This window comes from Podarcis bocagei, assembly GCF_964188305.1.
Source record: "Podarcis bocagei genome assembly, chromosome: 10".
Lineage (NCBI taxonomy): Eukaryota > Metazoa > Chordata > Lepidosauria > Squamata > Lacertidae > Podarcis > Podarcis bocagei.
Window position 1 is genome coordinate 20341003 of NC_138135.1, and position 21541 is coordinate 20362543.

At 41.2% G+C, this 21541-nt stretch overlaps 1 protein-coding gene and 2 long non-coding RNA genes across 10 annotated transcripts in view; 2 read left to right on the forward strand and 1 right to left on the reverse strand.

Annotated features, from left to right (window-relative positions):
* Positions 1-21541, reverse strand: part of CACNA1C (calcium voltage-gated channel subunit alpha1 C) — a gene marked incomplete at its 5' end in the record, with an annotated part of 472020 nt that overhangs the window by 128529 nt on the left and 321950 nt on the right. For 5 of the 8 annotated variants that reach the window (XM_081209739.1, XM_081209741.1, XM_081209740.1 and 2 more), the window contains 6 exons: positions 375-495; positions 1859-2066; positions 4438-4663; positions 6968-7128; positions 9197-9223; positions 15167-15257. In XM_081209739.1, the coding sequence (XP_081065865.1) occupies positions 375-495; positions 1859-2066; positions 4438-4663; positions 6968-7128; positions 9197-9223; positions 15167-15257 (834 nt within the window). Of the gene's footprint in view, positions 1-374; positions 496-1858; positions 2067-4437; positions 4664-6967; positions 7129-9196; positions 9224-15166; positions 15258-20905; positions 21021-21541 lie in introns of those variants that run through there. The other 3 variants (XM_081209746.1, XM_081209745.1, XM_081209744.1) reach the window with 1 other exon arrangement.
* Positions 88-7052, forward strand: LOC308595896. Its single transcript, XR_014012193.1, has 3 exons — positions 88-162; positions 1225-1322; positions 6956-7052. It is a non-coding gene; the product is annotated as an uncharacterized lncRNA (long non-coding RNA).
* On the forward strand, positions 15149-21362 carry LOC308595854. The gene is made up of 2 exons (XR_014012124.1): positions 15149-15287; positions 20960-21362. It is a non-coding gene; the product is annotated as an uncharacterized lncRNA (long non-coding RNA).

Here is a 21541-nt window from a genome sequence, read left to right on the forward strand (position 1 = left end):
TCAGCTCTGCTCCTCAACATTACTTGCATCAGAAAAAGTGGGTACTGGTCCATGAAAATTTAGGTAACAAAAATGTATTTCTCTTTAAGGTACCAAATATCTCTTTGCTGTCCTCCCTATTGTCTCTACTCACTCATCCGTCTATCCCTCCTGAAGAAGCAGGTGAGAGAATGACATAGTCAAAATGAAAAGTTAGGTGAGGAAGCAGGTGCGGGTAGTGAGGGAGAAGAGCACTAGGGGCCAAGAAGCTCGTTAGCAGTAGCCCTTTGGCTCAGTCATGGACCTCAGCATGGGCCCAACCATATCAACCTATAATGCTGTCCCTACAGTTCAGCCCAGTTGTCAAGGAACACAAAGGTAGTAGCAAAGGATACAGTTTCCACAGATGAAGAGGATTATGAAGTAAATACAGACCAACATTCCTGGAAAAGAGGGGCCGCCATAAGCCATGATCCCATCATACATCACCGAATTCCAGTCCTCCCCAGTCAGGATCTAAATGACACATTCCCACCAATAGGGGGACACACAATGTTAGACAGCATGCAGAAAACCTGCAAAAAATCTGTTAGAGAGAACACAAAATTCTATCTTAAAGAAGCCCTCCCTAACATGTGCTGCAACCTCCATTCTTAATGCGGGTTATGGAGGGGAAGTGCCTTGGCATTTGCCATGCAGGAACGGGCATCTGTATCCATCATCTGTACAGTAGTTTGTCTTTGCACATTAATTGACATTACAAATGTCTTGTAGGCTCTCTGGTGACACCTGTGACACCAGACTATCACACACTAAGGACTTGTTTAAAATTTGACTGGGAACACAGCTGAAAAGTAGATTTAATGTTAACATCTGATGTGCTCTTTTAGGCATAATGAGCACAGTCTAGAACAGGCACATTAGCAGCACCATACCTGCAAATGAAGTACCAAGACTCTCTTTCCTGGGGCAATATAAAATATGATGGGGAGGAGAAGTAGGAAAATACTGCAGTGTGAATAATCATATTGCAGGTGTTTGTGGCATCCCCAGTGAGAGTGTGATGTTCTAATAGCAATTTCTGAGTCATCTCTGAAACTGTCCCTGTACTGGTGGATAGCTGTAACTATCTGAAAATCAAAAGGCCTTAGTATGCCCCACAACAAAAGCACAGAACTCACAGTGATTTGCAAACTAAGTTCTGGTGTGCCAGTAACATTGAAATCACTTTTTTTTTTTACACAGGAGGCTTCACAGAGATCCTGGTTGCATGGGGCAAGTTCACCCCCCCCCCAGTCCCCTGATTCAATTTAGGGTTCATCTGAAGCTGCTGCATATCCCTAGTAAGAACTGTACTACTTCAGGTTGGAAATTGCAGATTTGAATACTTCTACATGTTATCTCCTTTCTACACCAGAAATCTATGCTTGAATGCATCTCTTGTGCAGATTATTAACAACAGGGAGTCTTTTATGAGATCTCACAGCATTAGTCTAAAATGGTACAGTCCTCCAAGATTGTATCACATGCTGCTTCTATAGGTTTGAAGTAGCCCCAACAACGTTGTTAACTAAATAACTTGACCTCAGCATCTCCCAAGAGTGCTTCTCTCTATAACAAGCCCATTCCTGTATTAAGATCTCCATGAGATGTTAGGCTATAGAACCTCTCAGAGGTGGCCTCTTTGTTATGAAAAGCATGTCCCCAAGAAGGCCCACCTTTGGCTTTTAGAAAATGCTGCAAAATTATTATTTTTAACTCCAACTGGCTTTTAATGAATATTTATTATAATTTTTATTGGCACAAGAGCTTTATTCACCATGTTACACTGTCATTGAATCTACTGCCATTTACGTAAATAAATCAAATAAAGCCATACCTGAAACACAGTGAGCAGCGACTGGGGAAAGTTGTCAAATGTGCTTCTCCTGGTTTGCATCTCATCAAAGTTAAACTTGCCCCCAAAGAGCTGCATCCCTAGGAGGGAGAAGATGATGATGAAGAGGAAGAGAAGTAGCAGCAGGGAGGCGATGGAGCGCACAGAGTTGAGCAGGGAAGCCACCAAATTACTCAAAGAGTTCCAATACCTGAAGAGCCAAAAGAAAGGTGGTTACATTTCTTCTGTCCAAAGCAGATACTGCTCATCTGCATCAGGTATCACCTTCAGGCAGGCTGTATAGTGTCTATAAACATGCCTTTTCCAAACAGCCTGTGAAGAAATGAACCATTCATGAGCTTCCCTAAGATAATGTGACCTACGGCATTTAATGAGCATTTTTATGGCCACATGTGAAAAACACACAAGTCCTCCACCACTTCTGCACCTAGCATGCCGGGATGATTACTTTTCAAAAAGTGTTATAAATATACAGCAATTAGTAGGTGCTGCTTCAGTAAGTTACATTCTAGCCAACCTCATTACAACACTCACAGCTGTTCAAAGCAAGCCAGAATACCTCACTCAAGAGATCAGCTCAGTGAAAACCAACAAGAACAGATGGGAAAACAGTTTGGAATCAAAGCCAGATTGGTTGAAAATCTGGTTTGTGTGTGCTCATTCTTGGATGAAGGGGACCAGGCTTCTTGGTTTCTGGGGAATTGTGGTGGGGTCATCATAATGTTTATACTAGGCCAATCCCACAAAGCAGAATTCAAATTTATCTTGATAACTTTCAGCCCTTGTGCAATTTATTTTTATGTTTTAAACACTTACACCACACTTTTCAGTTAAAATTTGCAAGGCAGCTAACAATAAAAGAAGAGTGCAAAATATATAAGAGCCCTAATGACAGCTAATAAAAAACCACTAGAACTACAAGATAAAACATCACAATAAAATTCAACAGAATCTAAAAGAGAAGGCAGGTAAAAACTCATCAATAATTTTCATTAAAAGTCTGGTTTAAAATAAATCTTTAACCTGGTGCCTAAAATGCAGCAATAATAATGAGAACACCCAGAGACAGCCCTCTAGTGGTGAACTTAAAATAGACAGGTTCCTAAGGAAAGAGTTATACAGTGGTGCCCCGCAAGAAGAATGCCTCGCAAGACGGAAAACCCGCTAGATGAAAGGGTTTTCCGTTTTTGAGCTGCTTCGCAAGACGATTTTCCCTATGGGCTTGCTTTGCAAGACGAAAATGTCTTGCAAGTGTTCCGATTTTTTCCTGCTCCCCCCCCTTTTTCTAAGCCGCTAAGCCGCTAATAGCCTTTTAGCCGCTAATCCGCTAAGCCTTTAATAGCCACTAATAGCCTTTTAGCCGCTAATCCGCTAATCCTTTAATAGCCGCTAAGCCTTTAATAGCTGCTAAACCGCTAATAGCGCTAATCCGCTAATCCGCTAATAGGATTGCTTCGCAAGACGAAAAAACCGCTAGACGAAGAGGCTCGCAGAACGGATTAATTTCATCTTGCGAGGCACCACTGTATAATGAAGATAGAGTTGAGCCACACAAATAGTTATGAGAATCTTCATTATTGTGGAGTCAAAATATCTTATGATTATGAAATGCTGGAGGGAAAGAGGACTACTGCAATGCACTGTATGTGGGATCATTATAGAAAATGGTCTGGAAATATCAGTCAGTTCAGAATACGTCTGCAAGATGGCTAACTGGGACCAGGCAATACAAGTATATCACAACAGTGCTTCACTGATTCTCAGTCCATTTCTGAGCCTGATTCAATTCAAGATGCTGGTTTTGATCTTAAAGGCACTTTATGACTAGGAATCAGAGTACAGTCATACCTTGGTTCTCGAACACATTGTGACTCAAACATTTTGCCTCCTAAACGCCACAAACCCGGAAGTGAGTGTTGCGGTTTGTGAACTTTTTTTGGAAACCGAACGTCCGATGTGGCTTCTATGGCTTTTGATTGAGTGCAGGAAGCTCGAATGGACTTCCAGAATGGATTCCATTTGAGAACCAAGGTACGACTGTAGTTAGATGGATACCTCTCTTCACAAGAACCTACCTGAAACCTGAAATCTTCAGAGGCCCTTCTCCAAATGCCCCACACCAAGTGAAGTGTAGCTATGGGAGAGGGGGCCTTTTTGAGCGATGGTGCCTCAACTATGGATTGTCTTCCCCAGAAATGCTCACAGTGTCTACCATAACGTCATTTTGGCACCAGGAGAAGACTTTGTTCTGACTCTCTGCACCTGTTTTTATGCTGTACTTTATACTTTATTAGCTTTCTTGTTACAAACTAATTTTTTTTATTTGGGAACTTTGTTATAAGACAGTCTGTAAACAAAACAAATAATGATATATAACTGCCACATACACATGGCAAGAAGGGAGAGTCAGGGATGGAATAACTGGTAAAAAATGATTCCAGAAAGTAATATTTGCCTAAGACATTACTGCACACAAGTTTTCCACACAGAAATGAGCAATTTCCCTTTGGCTGCATGAACTCCATTAAATATAAAAATTAAGGGGGTGGGGAGAGAAATACCTTGTGATTTTAAAAATTCTTAGCAGTCGCACACATCTCAGCACTGAGATACCCAGTGGTGACATGATCTTTGTTTCCACCAAGATGGTCTCTAGGATTCCACCACACACAATAAAACAGTCAAAGCGGTTGAAGAGAGAGACAAAGTAGGCTTGAAGACCCAGGCTGTACATCTTCAGGAGCATCTCAGCCGTGAAAAGAGCCAGCAGTACCTTATTGGCAGTGTCTCATAAAAATAAATAGACAAATAATGATCATTATAGTGGCACTAAAAGACAAATATAACAGAAAGACTGTAAGAAGAGCAGAAATCTTCAAATTAGGTTTCATTCCTTGCAACTGCTGTCTTCAGCAATTCATTACTGTGAACTTTTAACCTGTGTTTTGTTTTTACAGACATTTTGGACAACTTTTCAAATGTGGATAACAAATCCTAGGGTTGTAGCCAATGTTAGTTAGACAGAGGGCACACCCATAGAAATTAATGGATATGACTAGCTTAGGCCCATTAATTTCAGTGGGTCTAAATCTGAATAGAACAGAACCCTTGATGTCCAAACTCAATATTTGAATTTTAGTATAATTTTGTTTAATCTCTATTCTTGTTTCTCTTTTCTGATAACTCAGAAAAATTCAGCGGCTGAATTCTACCACACATCTGATGCTGGTCCTGCTAAATGCCACATTATAAGTTTCCCCCCTTAAAATATGCTGCAAATGACTAAGGTTGCAAACCCGACACTATCTGTTCCTGAAGGGTTTAGGATGGCATATATTCTCACCTGTTCACTGGTAGAGAGGCATGCTGGTATTGGGAAGATTCTGCAGTGGAAGACACTGCAGCTATATCCAGGTGGGTAGTAACCTCCCACTGGCAAAGTGAGGCAGAAAAAACCCCCAAAGATCTTGAGAGCCCAATCCTTGGGTTCCTCTACTGCACCAGCCCTGGAGCTGCTGCAGCAAAAATGGGGGGGGGGGGGAGAGAGACCGCACTCCTTCCTTCTTGGCAGTAGCTAGCAGGGCCTTACACACGGCAGAGGCTCCACCACTCTGCAACTAACTCCCTGCCCCCCAGTTGGGATTGCTCTGCAACACAACTTATATAACTCTGAAAAGTCACTCCAGATTTATTCCATAGTGTTGTGTACATCAGTCAGAATTACTAGATAGCTATGACTGTCCTTTATTCTAGAAAAATGGCTTTTAAACTACATTCTGAGGAATCCTATGATTCTTTGGAAGCTTATCAGGGATTTCTCAATGGAGAAGTTCAGCAATGGCAGATGAGCTTCCCTGAAATACAGCTAGTCCATCACTACAAGCTTCTGTAACGTGCACCCATGTGGGAATTTTGGATGTCTTGTAGAGTGCATGCTCAGTTTGAATAGTGTGACAATGAGGCCAAAGATTCCTGGACATGTTGCATGAGAACAGAATGAGCACTCTAAAACATGCCCCAGAACCTGTACAACACTCGGGACATGCATAATAAATACACAGGGGTTTCTTTGCACACAAGTCTGTGTGAAAAGGAGAAGGTATAAGGCAACCAGGTTGGACAACTGCATATACATGCAAGAAGACTTTACAAAAGGGATGGGGACCCCCCCCCCAAAGGCTGCATTCCAATACCCCACATTCTCTTACACACCCACCCTCCCACCCACCCACCCACACCCCATTGAAATTTCCACTGGTGAAAAACCACTCACTGGAAACAGTAGTTGTTTCCCTCCCAAATGCAAATAGCTTTTAACATGACTTTTAACAGATCATTTTGGGCAATGAAAATTACAGGCACAAGGGCCTCACCGAGATCAGAGACCACAGTTAGGAGGAAAGGGTTAAAGTCTCTTTACTCTCATACCAGACACCCATCCAGATCAGGCACCCAGCACCTGCAATTTGCTGCTTTCCCCTCTCCTGCCACAATCAGGAGATAAGTGCAGAATCAGGGAGATGGTTCAAGGAGCAAGAGCCCTGGAGGCCTTATGGGAAGCCTCTGAGGTGACATGAAGCCCAAAGGTCAGAGGTTCCCCATCCCTGTATTACATAGTTGTGATGTTTCAACATAGTCTGCCTCTTTTGTTTGTATTGTTGCACAGAGCACTGGGGACCTGATTATTTAATTAGTTTAATGGATTAATTATACTATTATGCTCTTGGAACATGGGGTTGAATATAGTGGCACCTTAGTGCCTGTTCATATTCTCTCTTCCCTGTGCTAGCTGGCCAGAAAATAATCATAAGAACCATGGAGCAGAACAGAGAATATTTTGAGAAGGTAGTTTTTAATATTTTGTATTTTTCCCTGGTAAAAAGGTAAAGGTAAAGGGACCCCTGACCTTTAGGTCCAGTCATGGCCAACTCTGGGGTAGCGGTGCTGCTTATGCAATTAAATGGTTTTACTTTTTGAACACTAAGTTCAGTTTATCTGCACACATAAATAAAATTTCAATTAACTATAATATTATGTACATTCTCATAAATAAAACACAGCATTATTTTAACAAAACAGAATCCTCCATACCTTGGACTTCAGTGAGCCAATCTGACTGGTTATAATGTTCAGAGGCAATTGTGAGGGTGTTAAGAAACACAAGGAAGATCACGAGCCAGTAGAACACATTGGATTTGACAGCAGCTCGACATTTCCGTCTGCAGAACCGATTCCATCTACGCCAGTAGCGGCTTGAAAAATGGAAAGAAACCTGTAATTATGATTGCTCTGTGCACTAAACAAGTTGTTTACAAAACCCTATGAGGTCACCTTTGACCTCCAATTATTAATTTGTATTTACTGGCCTAGCTTCCTAGAGGAGTGTTTTCTATGTTTGCCTGGACATGGAATGAAAGAAGCAAAAGACAGCATATTTGCACATTGTTCAGTATAGTTGTCCAGTCGTCCAGTGAAGCCTACAGAGCCTTGATAGTATTCCTACAAGAGGCCCTCTTGGGCATGGACTGCTTATGAAAGCAGGCAGACTATGTCTCTTGAATAGCCCAGCCTGTGTTGCACTGACTTCATGGCACAATGTGCACACATTTGTAGCAAGCTACAAATCATAGTGCAAGCTCTGTTTTCATTCTTGCTTTAAATTTCATTTTACTAGTTGTGAATAGCAAGATTTTATACAAAATGGACACTTACATAGGGATGCAAAGGGATGAAAATTCTTTACTGCAGTTGCACACACACATACCCCTTTTAATCAGCAGTAGCTTGGGCCCAAATCTAAAAAAGAATATTCTCTTGGATAAGGGTAAAAGGAGCTGTTTATTGCTTCCTATTTTGCTTTCTCTTCATATGGAAGTCAAGACCACACAAAGCCACTGCCCGAAACACCAAGTTCAACCTCTGCTGTTCAGTTTGAAACCAATTTATGAAGATGAACTCTAAACACCCCAAAGTGGGTAGTCAGTGTTGGTGGCTAGGATGCTCTATCTACCACCAGCTACAGATGTTCCCCTGGCTGTTTTACATAAAACATTAATCTCTCAATTACCAAATAACTACTGGCATAATATTTGCCTATAGAAGTCAATGGAAAAGTTGTCCCTTTCCTGTCTCTCTAATATAAATTGTAACTATTCAGAATTTCATAGCAAAGGTTAACAGCCATCAAGATCCCAACAACAGAAACTGCCTTGCCCAGAATTATTTTCAGAAACTGTGTTAGCAAGGTCCAGCGTTTTGTCCTTTGAACCCAAAGCTAGGGCTACTATTTGCTGAGAAAGAGAGTAAGTACAATGCTATGTTATGTTTCCTGGAACACGCAGCCCCTCACGAGTGTCACAGTGATTTCTGGGAGTAATTACTAACCACACCAAGTATTTAAAGCTAATTATACAGCCCCTACTCTTCACAATTTAGCTTGCCTAGCAACCAGTTTCCAAGCAACACTTGGCTCCTGGATAATAAAGGCAACGGGTTTGGGTTTGTGTGTTTAAAGCTCATATAAAGTGGCATGTGCATCTTCCTTGGCCATGCCTATCTCTCTCAATCTCTTGCTATGGATAAGCACAAAATACATTATAAATCAGCAACCAGTAAAATAACATGCTATAAACACATGTGAATCTTACGGCAACACTTTATGAGACAAACAGGTGCTCCTCTACAATTCTTATTAAAGAACATCTTATGGCAGACTTCTCCAATCTTGCCCCTACCCACCCAATTCCTAGCCAACATGGCCAATTATTAGGGACAATGGGGGGGTTGTAGTACAACAATAAGATTGGGGAAGGTTGCCTTATGACATTACTAAATATATGAACACATTTGACACCTACCCACAACACACTCAAAAGTTCTCATGAGGGAGCAGCAAATCGCTGAAGAACTACCTTTTCAAGTGAAAGCTGCATAGTCAAGGAAAGGCCTGGAGAAGCCCTGGGAGACCAGCCCCGTACAGGCCTCTTGTACCTATTGCCCTGACTCTTAGTCTCCTCTAATTACTTACTTCCTTTTCTTTCTTAATGGGTTTTCGCTTCATCATGGCTTCAACAGCCATAGGGGCGCCAATGTGGAAGCTAGTCTTGTTAACCACTCCACTTAATTAGATTTCCTCTTCATCAGAGTGGTAAAGGAAGTAACTCAGCAGCCTACTAATCAAAATCTTTAGCTGGCACTATATCATTGCCATTACTAGTTACAACAGGAGCAACAAGAAGATAGATGGAATGTTCATTCAAAGCTTCAGTAAAGATGGGGGGGGTGTTTTTGTTTTTTAAAAAAAGCTATTGCAGTGCTTACCTAAACTTAGATTTAGATATCCGGTGCCTGAAAGAGAAAAAAAATTTAACTGTATCTTAAGCATATGATCTGTTCTCTTAATTTCCATGCAAAGAGAAAGAACAAAATAAGAAATAGTTGCAGATTCTATACAGATTTTAATTTATTTTTGTCATTGAGGCCAAAAATCAATGCAGGATGATGATATATAGCAGCAAACCACCTAAACTGCGTCATTCTAAATGTTTTGAGGATTATATCCACAATCTAGTGGGAAGGAACTGTTGAAGGCTTAGCCGCTGTCCATTATAGCCAAACATGGGGGAAGGGGTATAAATGTGATGGTGGTAGGAATCAGATAGATATGACTGATGGCTTATTTAAGTGCTAAGATTCCAAAAGCACCATGTCCCACTGCCACCACCCCTTTTTTCAAGGAGCCTGTCCATTGAGTAATTGATAGGTTCTTCCTGAATTGCATAGATTTAGTTCCTTTAAGGCTCAGTCTAATAATAATAACAATAATATTTTTTATTTATACCCTGCCCTAGTTTCTAGTCTAGAAACTGATTCATATGATCACTGTGAAAACTGCTTATAAATCTTCTTAAAGCAAGGTTTTTTCCTGTGGCCAGCAAGATAAGTGGAACTGCTAGCATACATGGCATTAAACTCTTTGCCAGACTTCCAAACAGTGGCAGCTACATGCATCCAGCTGGCATCAGCGACAGCATGGGCAGGATTTTCAAATAGGCATCTTGTGGCCAATAGTCATGCAGACAGTGCTAAGAAGGTAACATATATCTTATAACAGTTAATAACAGTCTTAAACTCGCTTGAAAAAGACACCAATTTATATCATTGGTATAGATGTGGCAAACAGCAAACAGCAACTATATAACCTAGTTCCCCAGAGTGGCTGGGGGAACCCAGCCAGATGGGTGGGGTGGTAACAACAACAACAACAACAAAAACAACAAAAACAACAACAACAACAACAACAACAACGCTGTCCCAAATCGTGCTGCAAAATGTTCTTGTCCCCATATAGACAACCATTCTTATCTGTTTCCACATGAAGAAAATATTTAAGAGATAGGAAGATATCAGCAAAAGATGCTCCAAACAGAGTGCACCTCTCTTCTGTAGTGTTATAAGTAATACATGGGCAGATAGCTGCCACCCAGGAGGACTCCCCTGCTCAGCTCCTGAGGGCCCCGGTCCTGCCACTCACCACCTGGCCCAGGGCGAGGCCTGATGGGCTCTATAAAGGACTGCTGCCGCTGCTGCTGCTAGGCAGAGTGGGCTCCGTTTTGTTTTGTTTTTGTTTGTTTAAATTGCTGGTATTTTTTACCTATGTCATTTTAAACTGTGATATAATGCTGTATTCTTAGTTTTAGATTTTGATTTATGTGGAAATTGTTTCCCATTTGGTTGTGTATTTTTTGATGTGGTTTATTTGTTTATGATTTTTGTAATTATGTAAATCTTGTTATGCTGTAAGCCGCCTTGAGGATTGTTTTTTAACTGCCGAAAGGCAGCATACAAATAAAAAATGATGATGATGACGACGACGACGACAGTGGGATTAGAACAGGAGTGCGACCTGTTGCCTTGATGGACTCTTGTGCAATGATGGCACTTGCATTGCAAATGGGTACAAAAATGTTCTTGCTTGACAGTGCCAGGGCTGGTGAACCTATAACAATGCTATGAACATGATGCGAATAATCTTGACAATAGCACAGAAGCTCAAAGATGCACCAAGAAAAAACCTAGCAGCCAGATAACATGCACAACATTTGAGGAACAAAGGGAGTGTACGAGGATAGAAGTTAGATGTTTCCAAAACAAAATGTGAAGCAAATTGGGAGAGGTGCACATCTCACCACTGATTGGTTAATAGGGTTATCATCCCACTATGGTGGTCCCATCTCTGACTAGAACCAAAGTACAAAATTATTCATTTTTGCTTAATATTCACCTTTGCTTATTCATTTCTCATTATTTGCTGGAACTAAGGGATCCAAGTAACCACTTGGCTAAGCTTTCTTCTGACTTGCACACTTGGAATTAACTTTGAACATAAGAGTTACTTTAGTTAAAAAGGTAAAGGGACCCCTGACTGTTAGGTCCAGCCATGGACGACTCTGGGGTTATGGCGCTCATCTCACTTTACTGGCCGAGGGAGCCGGCGTACAGCTTCTGGGTCATGTGGCCAGCCTGACTAAGCCGCTTCTGGCAAACCAGACTAGCACACAGAAATGCCATTTACCTTCCCGCCGTAGCGGTACCTATTTATCTATTTGCACTTTGACGTGCTTTTGAACTGCTAGGTTATTTTAGTTACTTAAGTTTATATTTGGGTTAAGTTCAGAGTAGATACATGAGTAGATACATTTCCACTATAGTCATGATGCTTAAAAGGTGACCTTGGGCCAAGCACTAACTCTTGGCCCAACCTAATCTATCCACTGAGGTGCTGTGATGATAAAATGAGGGTGGTAGTGGGAGGAGGTACAGTGGTACCTCTGGTTAAGAACTTAATTCATTCTGGAGGTCCATTCTTAACCTGAAACTCTTCTTAACATGAAGCACCACTTTAGCTAATGGGGCCTCCCGCTGCCGCTGGAGCCCGATTTCTGTTCTTATCCTGAAGCAAAGTTCTTAATCCGAGATACTATTTCTGGGTTAGCGGAGTCTGTAACCTGAAGCGTCTGTAACCTGAAGCGTATGTAACCCGAGGTACCACTGTATATGTATGCTTCTTGAAGGAAATATGAGATGTAAATGTAATGAATAAATAAAATGATGGAGTAGAGATAATTACCATAAAGAAGATAATTGATTTACTCAATTTTTTGTTGTTTAATACTTAATAATTTTGGGAAGGGAACAGGGTGATGGTGAGGGAACAGGGCAGTGTTGGTGTATTGTTAGATCTGTAAGTATATGGATGGGAAACAGAAAAGGTGTGGAGATGGAACAGTAACTTTAGTAGAAACTCCCATTTGTTTTAAAATGTTTGTCAAAGGTCAAAATGTTTCTGATTTGGGGGGATAAGAAAACAAAAGAAAAACAAAAGAAAAACATCTCAGGATTGTGAAAAAGCAACATATTACAGCCTTTACAGAGGGAAAACTGGGGAGTAGGAAGAAAAGAGGTCAAAGAGAAAAGTTAACAAAGGAAGAAAATGGAACAATTGTCTAGGGAGAAAGGCAGTTAGGAGCAAAACACTGAGAAGCAGAATCAATGTTAGATTCATCCTTGAATTTAATTTTAGGGATCCCTGTTTTCACTGGCTATTCCTTACAACACAGTTAAGAAAAACCATACTTCTACCACCTCAAGAAATAACCATACTATACTTTGGTGGGTGGGGGGGGGAGGTTAATGTGGTTTAGTTAACAGGACTGTATTCTGAATATTACACCTGATATGTTAATGTCTCTGGAGGAAATGGAAAGTTGTTTTAACTGTTGAACTGACTGTGCAGAAGATAAATAAAAGTAAAAAAGTAGGTTTGTTTAACTGGAGCAAGGGTTCCACTTGGTATCCTTGCACTACAACAGGGGGCAGATCAACAATGAACATTAATGGGTCTGCAAATTATCAGTGCTTAGGGACACCTTAAAATGTTAAACTGGCCCTCACTGGGAAAATGAATTTAAAATTGCTCATAATCCCACTGGGTAAATTCAATGTTATCTCTTTACTTTTCACCAAAGGGGCTGAGTGGCATTTTGAATAACATTTTATTTAATTAAGCTAACAGATGTGGCAGTTCTTCCACACATCATGCATGTGATAATTGTATCTCTAGTGCATTAGACGCTGCAGTTAAGCATCTCTACCATGCCAACAGGTTACCTAATAACATCCACCCACCCTTCACTAGTTTGCATCTGTTGCTCTCCCTGACAATTTTGTGTATGTGTGTCACAGAAAGCGTGTGTGCTTTTCTAGCTGAAATGACTTTTAAAACTATTGGAGACAGCTAAGATCTCTCAAAACAACAGTGATGGAAATTCACACCATTTTTTGTTATTCAGCATTTTCATAGACCTACATTCTACCTCAAACTAACAATCCTACTGATTCTCTTTGAAGGTATTTATTCACACAACAGATGGTTAATTTACTGAATTTACTACTATGTAGATTACATTAAAGGGAGATTAGACAAATTCATGGAAGATATAGTCTTCAAGGTATTTTAGTCATGATGGTTCTGTAGGAACTACAGGGTCAGAAGCAGTATGTCCTTGAATACTATGTGCTAGAGGGCAGGCCTGTACAGACAGTGGGGGCACCACAGAAGCAAATATTCAATTATATATTTATTTACATATAGGAAGCTACTTGTTACTGCAAAAAGTAATCCTGAGCTCATACATTGAATATTTCCATAGAGAGTGTCCATACTTTTCAGAAGATAGCCTAATTTCCCCCAAGCAATTCTTACAAAGATATGATGAAGACATATTTCCTCCACTGCTCAACTCTTCATGTCAACGTCATGGATCTTAAGGCAACAAAAAGTAATTCTAAAATGACCCAAAAAATTACGTTCTTTGTTTAGTTTTGCTGCTGTCATGGGATTTAACACAACAGCAGAATTGAGTCACCAAAACTTGTTTGGAAATGAACCTAGGAGAGAGAGGATTCTGGGCCCTGTTCTTGATGGCAGAAGTCCCTTCTGGTGATATATTTAGGGCAAACTCATGGAAAATATTGAGTTTTCAGGACTTCCCCTAGCCACCACAAATATCAATACTAGGGGCTGGTGTCCCTGTTTGCTTTGCTCACCAACCCACTACCGCCCTGCCAACACCACATTGCCAAACCTGCTTCCTTTATACCTAACTAAGCCCTCCTCCTTTTACACCTTGCCCAAGTCTCCTGTGTAACTTGTATAGACGAGTTATCAAACAAAATACCCTCATCTGGAGGATACCCATGGAGAGTCAATAACCTGGTTTTGAACTGCTCTTCATTTTGGTATGCTAGAGCTAACAGAAAACATGGTGCAGACTTCAAAATAGCACACTTCCTTTCATGCCCATAAGCAGTGCGAGAAAGGAAATGGGAGCGGGGGCAAGCACCCTTCAGACAAACAGCTCACACTTATATATTTAATATGAAATATACCATTATTTTTCTTCCAGAAATATTAGACATGAGACATAGACTTTTAGAAGACATCTGAAGGCAGCCCTGTTTAGGGAAGCTTTTAATGTTTGATGCATTACTATATTTTGTTGGAAGCCACCCAGAGTGGCTGGGGAGGCCTGGCCAGATGGGCGGGGTATAAATAATAAATTATTATTATTACATTATTATTATAATAGCCTGTCCCCTCACCCCAAACCACACCTTGCCCCTTCATTGACCCAAATATACTGTTCTGGTGCCACCATTGTTTGAATTTTACATTGCTCAATAAAAGACACTATGGGACGTGGGACAGAAAAGTGAGGCTTGGCATTCAGTGTCCTTTTAATTTTTCCTACAGTGTCAAAAGCAATCTGAAAGGCGTCTTGAAAGCACCCTGCAGAGTGAGCTGTGTGGGAAATTTATCACAGGAAAAGCACTCTCAGAAGCCATAATCTCACACAGCTCTTCTCAGAGTCCATATTTATGTATTTCAAATAAAAAACAAGTATAAATGGAAGACAATGAAAGTTGGACTCTGTTCTATGCAAAGTAGCACCTATTTTGTGACACAAATAATGTTTTATGGGAAGCTCTGAAGTTCTAGAACAAGGGAATATCTAATTCCAGAACACCAGTGTGACACAGTGATTAGAATGCTGGACCAGGACCTGGAAGGGAATATCTAATTCAAAATGTTCTCTCATTCTAATTTAAGAAGAATGAGTCTCTGGCAATGCAAATTCTGAAGAAAGTCTTTAAGGTTTACTCTTTAACTATCCGTCAGACTCCATGGTGGAATAAGGAAGACACAAGCATAAACATGGTTAAACTCACGCCAGCCGTGCTCCACAGTTTTCTCCTTCAATATCTCCTCCAGCCACATTGTCAGTGTTCACAGATTCTGTCTCACTGGTGGGCATGCTCACTACATGGATCAGAGGAATGAAAATAGAAGGTCAGTAATTGGTCTGCAATACACAAATGTGCAGTTCCTGGCAGTGAAGGTGCTTGCTTAGCAAAAAAGCATAAATTAATAAGGAAAATGAATTGTGACCAGAGGAAAAGCCCTAAGATAACATTTTCCTGAAGTTTAACCTGTTTGTTTCAAACAATGTGATACAAATTTCCTGAACTAGTTTTACATCCCACAAAGATACCTCTTATTGACATTTCCATCTGGCACAGCCCCCTAAACTTTAAACTTCCACAAAATAAAGTCACACAGACACACACCCCATTCTGCTTTCCTTGGTCTGTTTTTGTGCACAACTGTCTTTCCATATACAAGCTTTTTATTTTTATTTTTTTAAATCCTGATTTAAAGAACAGTGCACAGTCCAAACAGGAATATGCTTTATGGGCAGGAAATGAGCAAAAAACGAAAGAGCTGTGTTGAGGAAAAGCCAGAGACAAGGTAATTAAAAAGTGATTGTGAATAACTACAATGCTAGAGCTCTAGGGCAATGTTGTCCTAACATTCTAGGATGCAAAATTAGGAACAATCCACACAACCATCCTGGCATACTGAGATGTTAGTTAAATAAATGCACACATTGCTTTGCATGTGGAATAGCAAGTCATATTATTGTTTCACTGGGTAATTTAGTCAACATGTACCATACTATCACTCTACCCTCTATGGAAGCTTTGTGGTTGCCTTACACGCTGGGCATTTTGTAAAACAATCACACTTATGGCTCAAGCAATTCAACCTAAATATAGACAGAACGTAAATACAGTATAAAGCTTTTGCTTCTATTCAACACTTGATGATTTGGACAGGGCAGGTAACATCCAAAGCATGTCATCTAGGTGCAGAGCACAAATGTGAAAAAGGAGATTTAGAGTAGATTCATACAATAGTCTTGAGAAGCTAGGATGCAGGTAAACATGGTTGTACACACATTATGAATCACCCCACTACCTGGATAGTCACTAGTCAGCCAGTGATAAGCCAGTGAGGTTTCTTCCCCTTTTGAGTTTGTCACAAAGTTTGCGTGTAATTTATATGCATAGAGAAGAAAAAGTTGACCATTTCACCATACACCCATTTTAACACAGGTTGAAATGAATCTGGAAGGATTGTATGAATTAGTTCACTTACACAAGCTGTTTCCTGCTCATTTTGCAACCCACCTCAGGTCAGGGAGTAACCCATCAGCAAGTGCTATAACACAAGATTTGTTCTCTATACATTACAGTTACATAAGTTTGGGAGTGTAAAACATACATGAAATTTAACAGGCTGACAGCCACTGATTATTTCTAATACATCAAAAGAGGACAGTTAAGAAGCTAAGCAGAAGTAATGTTTTCTCCTACATTCCACATCAGTGTGTCATCATTCTGAATCTTAAGGCTTCTTGACACTATGAACAATTCAGATGCGTTAACATAATAAAGTTGAATGATATGAGTCCCACAAATACTTTTCTAGAAGACAATTGTGAATGTTTCACAATAGGCTATTTGGTGCATTTCTAGGCCCTGTATAACTTGAATAGAAGACTTAATGAAACACAACATCCTGATGTGGAGGATGCAGAGGGTATTCGCAGAATCCTCAAGATACCTGCAGGGAAGTGAACTTCTGTAGGTCACTTGATTATGATATCAAGGCATTACTCCATATTATTTTATCTTTCAGAATAGTGAGCTTGTCATGGATCTGTGACCTTTACAACCAATTGTTTGTCCATGGCAGGTCTTTTTATTTGCTCTTTTAAATGACTTAGAAGCACCAAATCTTTAATACTGTCTTTCTACAGTAAGGAATGACTACTGGTTCTGAGGGGTGATTCAGCCACTAGAGCCTAGCATCTTCCCCATAGACACAAAAATCTACTTATTCCAAGATGCAGCTCTCCCACACTAGTCATAAGGTACAGGCAATGGGCTCTTTAAACCAAACCAGGAAAGAGAGCAGTAACGAGCCGTTAGCCCATAATATTTTGACTTGTGAAGTGAGTGTGTGAGTGCAAAAAATGTGGTTGCCCTTAAGCCCTTGCTTAATTAAAAATATGGGTCCTGATGAAAATTACAGACTTTAGTAGAGCACTTAGGTAGCCAGCATAGCATAAATTTAACTGTTATTATGCATATTATCTCCTAGGTCTTTGGATAATAAAGCAATCTATGGCCTTTTAAGCTGCGGGGGAAGGGGGTTTACTGTTTTTGTTTACTATAGTATGTATTTTGTGTTTTTATATTGCAAACCACCCTGTGATCCTTGGATGATGGGCAGTATGGAAATCTGATAAATCTAATAAATAAATAAATAAATAAATAAATAAATAAATAATCGTAAACATCCTAAGCAAATGTTGGCATCTGTCTTGAGAGACAATGAAGTGTGCCTCCAGGGTCCGAACAGCGGCATTAGCAGCACTGAAGTGACCTCCCCGGATTGTCACAGGTCCTGCCCTGTCCAAACAACAATATTCCCTCTCAGTCTCGTTGATATGGTCCAAAGGAAAGCAGAGAAATACATTTGGCACCAGCTTGGCTGTAGGAGTTGCTGGAAGGATGCATACAATGTGTCATCCAGCACTGGTCATAGAACAGGATAAGAATTTATTTATTCATTTATTGAATTTATATACCACCATATATCTGCAGGTCTCAGGGTGGTTCACAGAATAAAATCAAAATATAAAACCTCAAAATACATACTCAAAATAAAAGCAGCAACAACCCAATAACCCCTCCCCTACCTTATAAGATAATAAGCCCTTATGGATAAGCCCAAAGGCCTATATTATTCCGCATTCTTTCTCACAGTGGCCAACCTGATGCCTAGTGCAAAAGCCCTCCCATTCCTGATTCATAGCAACTGGTATTCAGAGAAACATCTCCTCCGATACTGGAGGTAATATAGCTATCACTGCTTTGTAATCATTGATAACCTTATCCTCCATGGATTTGTCTAATTCCTTTTAAGAGCTGTCCAGGTTGATGGTCATCTTGTGATAGCAAATCTCATAGTTTTAACTGTGTGCTGTGTGAGGAAGTGCTTACCGGTACTTACTCCTGTCTGTCCTGAATCTTCCACTATTTCAATTAATCATATTCAATCTATATCCATAGTGCTGCAATTTTCTCACCTAATATTTTTCTGCTCTCCAAATAAAGTACACAAAATGAACTAAATACAATAAAATGACTACTCAGGGGTGACACAATGTGTTTGGACAGATGATTTGGCAGCCCCTCAGACCACAGAACTTTATACAACTTTATGCGGTTTTATGGCAGGCCCTGTATTACTGAAAGATATCCAAGATGTCACCAAACATTATTTTATTCTAATAATTCATCCACACAAACACCTTCTTGCACAACAGGGAGAAAAGTAGAGCTGTCACCTTTTGTTTCTGGTCCAACTGAAACGTTGGGCTTTAGAAAGTCTGATATTTCCTTCAAAACTTTTTTAAAAAAATGTCAGCACTGTACACTGAAAATATTTTGAAATATTTTTATCTACCACTTTCGAAGAAGACTGTCAAAAACATAATCGAAACGTTTTGCGTCCATTCATCAGGTTCTATTGTTTTCTTTTGATGGTATTCAGAAATTATTTAATAAGAGACTGTATAAAAATATATTAATGACTTTAATTAGCTGAATGCAATAATCTTCTTTGTGGTTAAAATTATATAAGTCCCACCCCGCCAGCAACACATGGTAAGATATTCAGCATGTCTACCTGTGTAAATGTAAACAGGGCTCATCCATACTTCTGTTTGTGATTACTAGTCACAAGTCCAAGAGGTTCTTTTTTTGTCCTGCCACTTTCCCTGGGAAAAACCAATGTTTACTGCTGAATCTGCAGAAAAGCCAATCAACATTTACCCAAGTTCAGCAGTAAACCACAGGTTTTCCCAGGGAAAGCGGTAGGCTAACAAAAAAACAAACAAAAAAAGGAAAAAGGGAACTTATTGGAACTATGACTAGAAATCACAGCACAAACGAAGTGTGGTTGAGCCTAAAGAGTGTAGGCTGTGCAACACCCTGGGAGAAGGAGGGTGAATCCTATAAAACTGAATGTAGGTTATATAGAAGAAAAGCTTGGTGAATTATATATCAGCAGCCTTTACTCCTCCAACAAAACTGATAATACTGCCTTCGCTTTTTATATTTAATATAATTTTGTACAATCTTCTTTTTTAGAAAAAAATTAAACATCTAGAACATTGTAGCTTGCTATTACCGTATTTTTCGCACCATAAGACGCACTTTTTCCCCTCCAAAAATGAAGGGGAAATCGGGGTGCGTCTTATGGGGCGAATGCCTGCAAGCCTCGCGCGCCCGGCAGGAGGTCCCACCGGGTGCGCGAGGCTTGGGGCGGCAGCCTGTCGCCCGAAGCACGGGGAGCCCTCTGGAGGGCTCCCCCTGCTTCGGGCGAGTGTCTGCAAGCCTCGCGCACCCGGCAGGAGGTCCCGCCGGGTGCGCGAGGCTTGGGGCGGCAGCGGACTGCTTGCGCGCACCTAGAAGCTTGGGGCGGGCTGAGCTCAGCGCGCCCCAAGCTTCTGCATGCCGGCAAGCAGTCCGCTGCCGCCCCAAGCCTCCCGCACCCGGCGGGACCTCCTGCCGGGTGCGGGAGGCTTGGGGCGGCAGCGCACTGCTTGCCGGCATGCAGAAGCTTGGGGCGCGCTGAGCTCAGCCCGCCCCAAGCTTCTAGGTGCGCGCAAGCAGTCCGCTGCCGCCCCAAGCCTCGCACACCCGGCGGGACCTCCTGCCGGGTGCGGGAGGCTTGGGGCGGCAGTGGACTGCTTGCCGGCATGCAGAAGCTTGGGGCGCGCTGACCTCAGCTTGCCCCAAGCTTCTGGATTAGCGCAGGGGTCCGCTAGCCCTGGGAGAGGCGCCCGGCTCTCCCACGCTAGCAGAGACCTTGCCGGCACGCAGAAGCTTGGGGCGCGCTGACCTCAGCTCGCCCCAAGCTTCTGGATTAGCGCAGGGGTCCGCTAGCCCTGGGAGAGGCGCCCGGCTCTCCCACGCTAGCAGAGACCTTGCCGGCACGCAGAAGCTTCGGGCGCGCTGAGCTCCGCACGCCCCAAGCTCCTGGTGTAGCGCAGCGCACCTGGGGGGGAAATAAAATTTTTTTCCTTTATTTCCCCCCCTAAAATCTAGGTGCGTCTTATGGGCCGGTGCGTCTTATGGTGCGAAAAATACGGTAACTCCCTATTCCAATACCTTCCAATAAGTTTATTTTACCTGTCTGCTCAAATAAGTCACCTAAGGAATAATGAAATATTCACTTGCTGTGGAAGAAGCATTCAAAGAAAAATATTCTCAGGTTAGCATTTTATCACATGGTTGCCCCAGGGACACAAAATGAAATTATTTGGGGATGTAAGACATTAGATGGAGCTCTTGGCGGCAGCATGGGATACAATTCTGATGACATCAGGAAGAAAAGGTTGATCCAAAAAATAATTACCACCTTATACACAAGTGCACAATGCTGCAGAAGCTATAGAAAGACACAGACATGCACCAACGGACTACACAGTTACTACACAGAAACATACACGTACACATAAAGGATGGACACAGAGTACATTGGAACGTTACCATGAGTTTCTGTGGAGTGACTAAACCAAGCAAACTTTCCTTTCTTCTTATCAGGCAAGCCAGCTGGAGCGTTTTCTTTCACAGACAAGATGGTCAAGTACCAGGAACAAGACATCAACAGAGAACATGCAGCCGGGAACGGTCAAAAGAAAAAGAAACAAGGAACTCAGCTTACATGTAGGACAGCCACCTCTTATCTCTCATCATGGGAATTAAGAATGCAGAATGAAAACAAAGGAATATGGAAGAGTGAAACATTACAACAGAAGGGGTCGTCAGTATCTGCTAAACATCCTCTTCAGTGTTCTCATATGCATTACACCTAAAGCCAGGGAATGCCAGAAACACTGGCTGAACTGAAGCCACAAAGACACCAAGATAATAAACTACTGAGTATGCAGCTGCTGCTTCTGGAAGCATCCCTAAAACTAACATTAAACTTGCTTATGTCACCCAATATAGGGAATATCTAATGTGTTTTAACTTATTTTGACTTTTGCTACACAACACTGGCTTTCTATGGATGGTATCCAACTAAGTCATACTCAGATTATACCTACTGAAATCAGTAGGCTTAAATTAGCCATGACTAACATAACTCCATTGATTTCAGTTAGTTTGCTAAGAATGACCTAG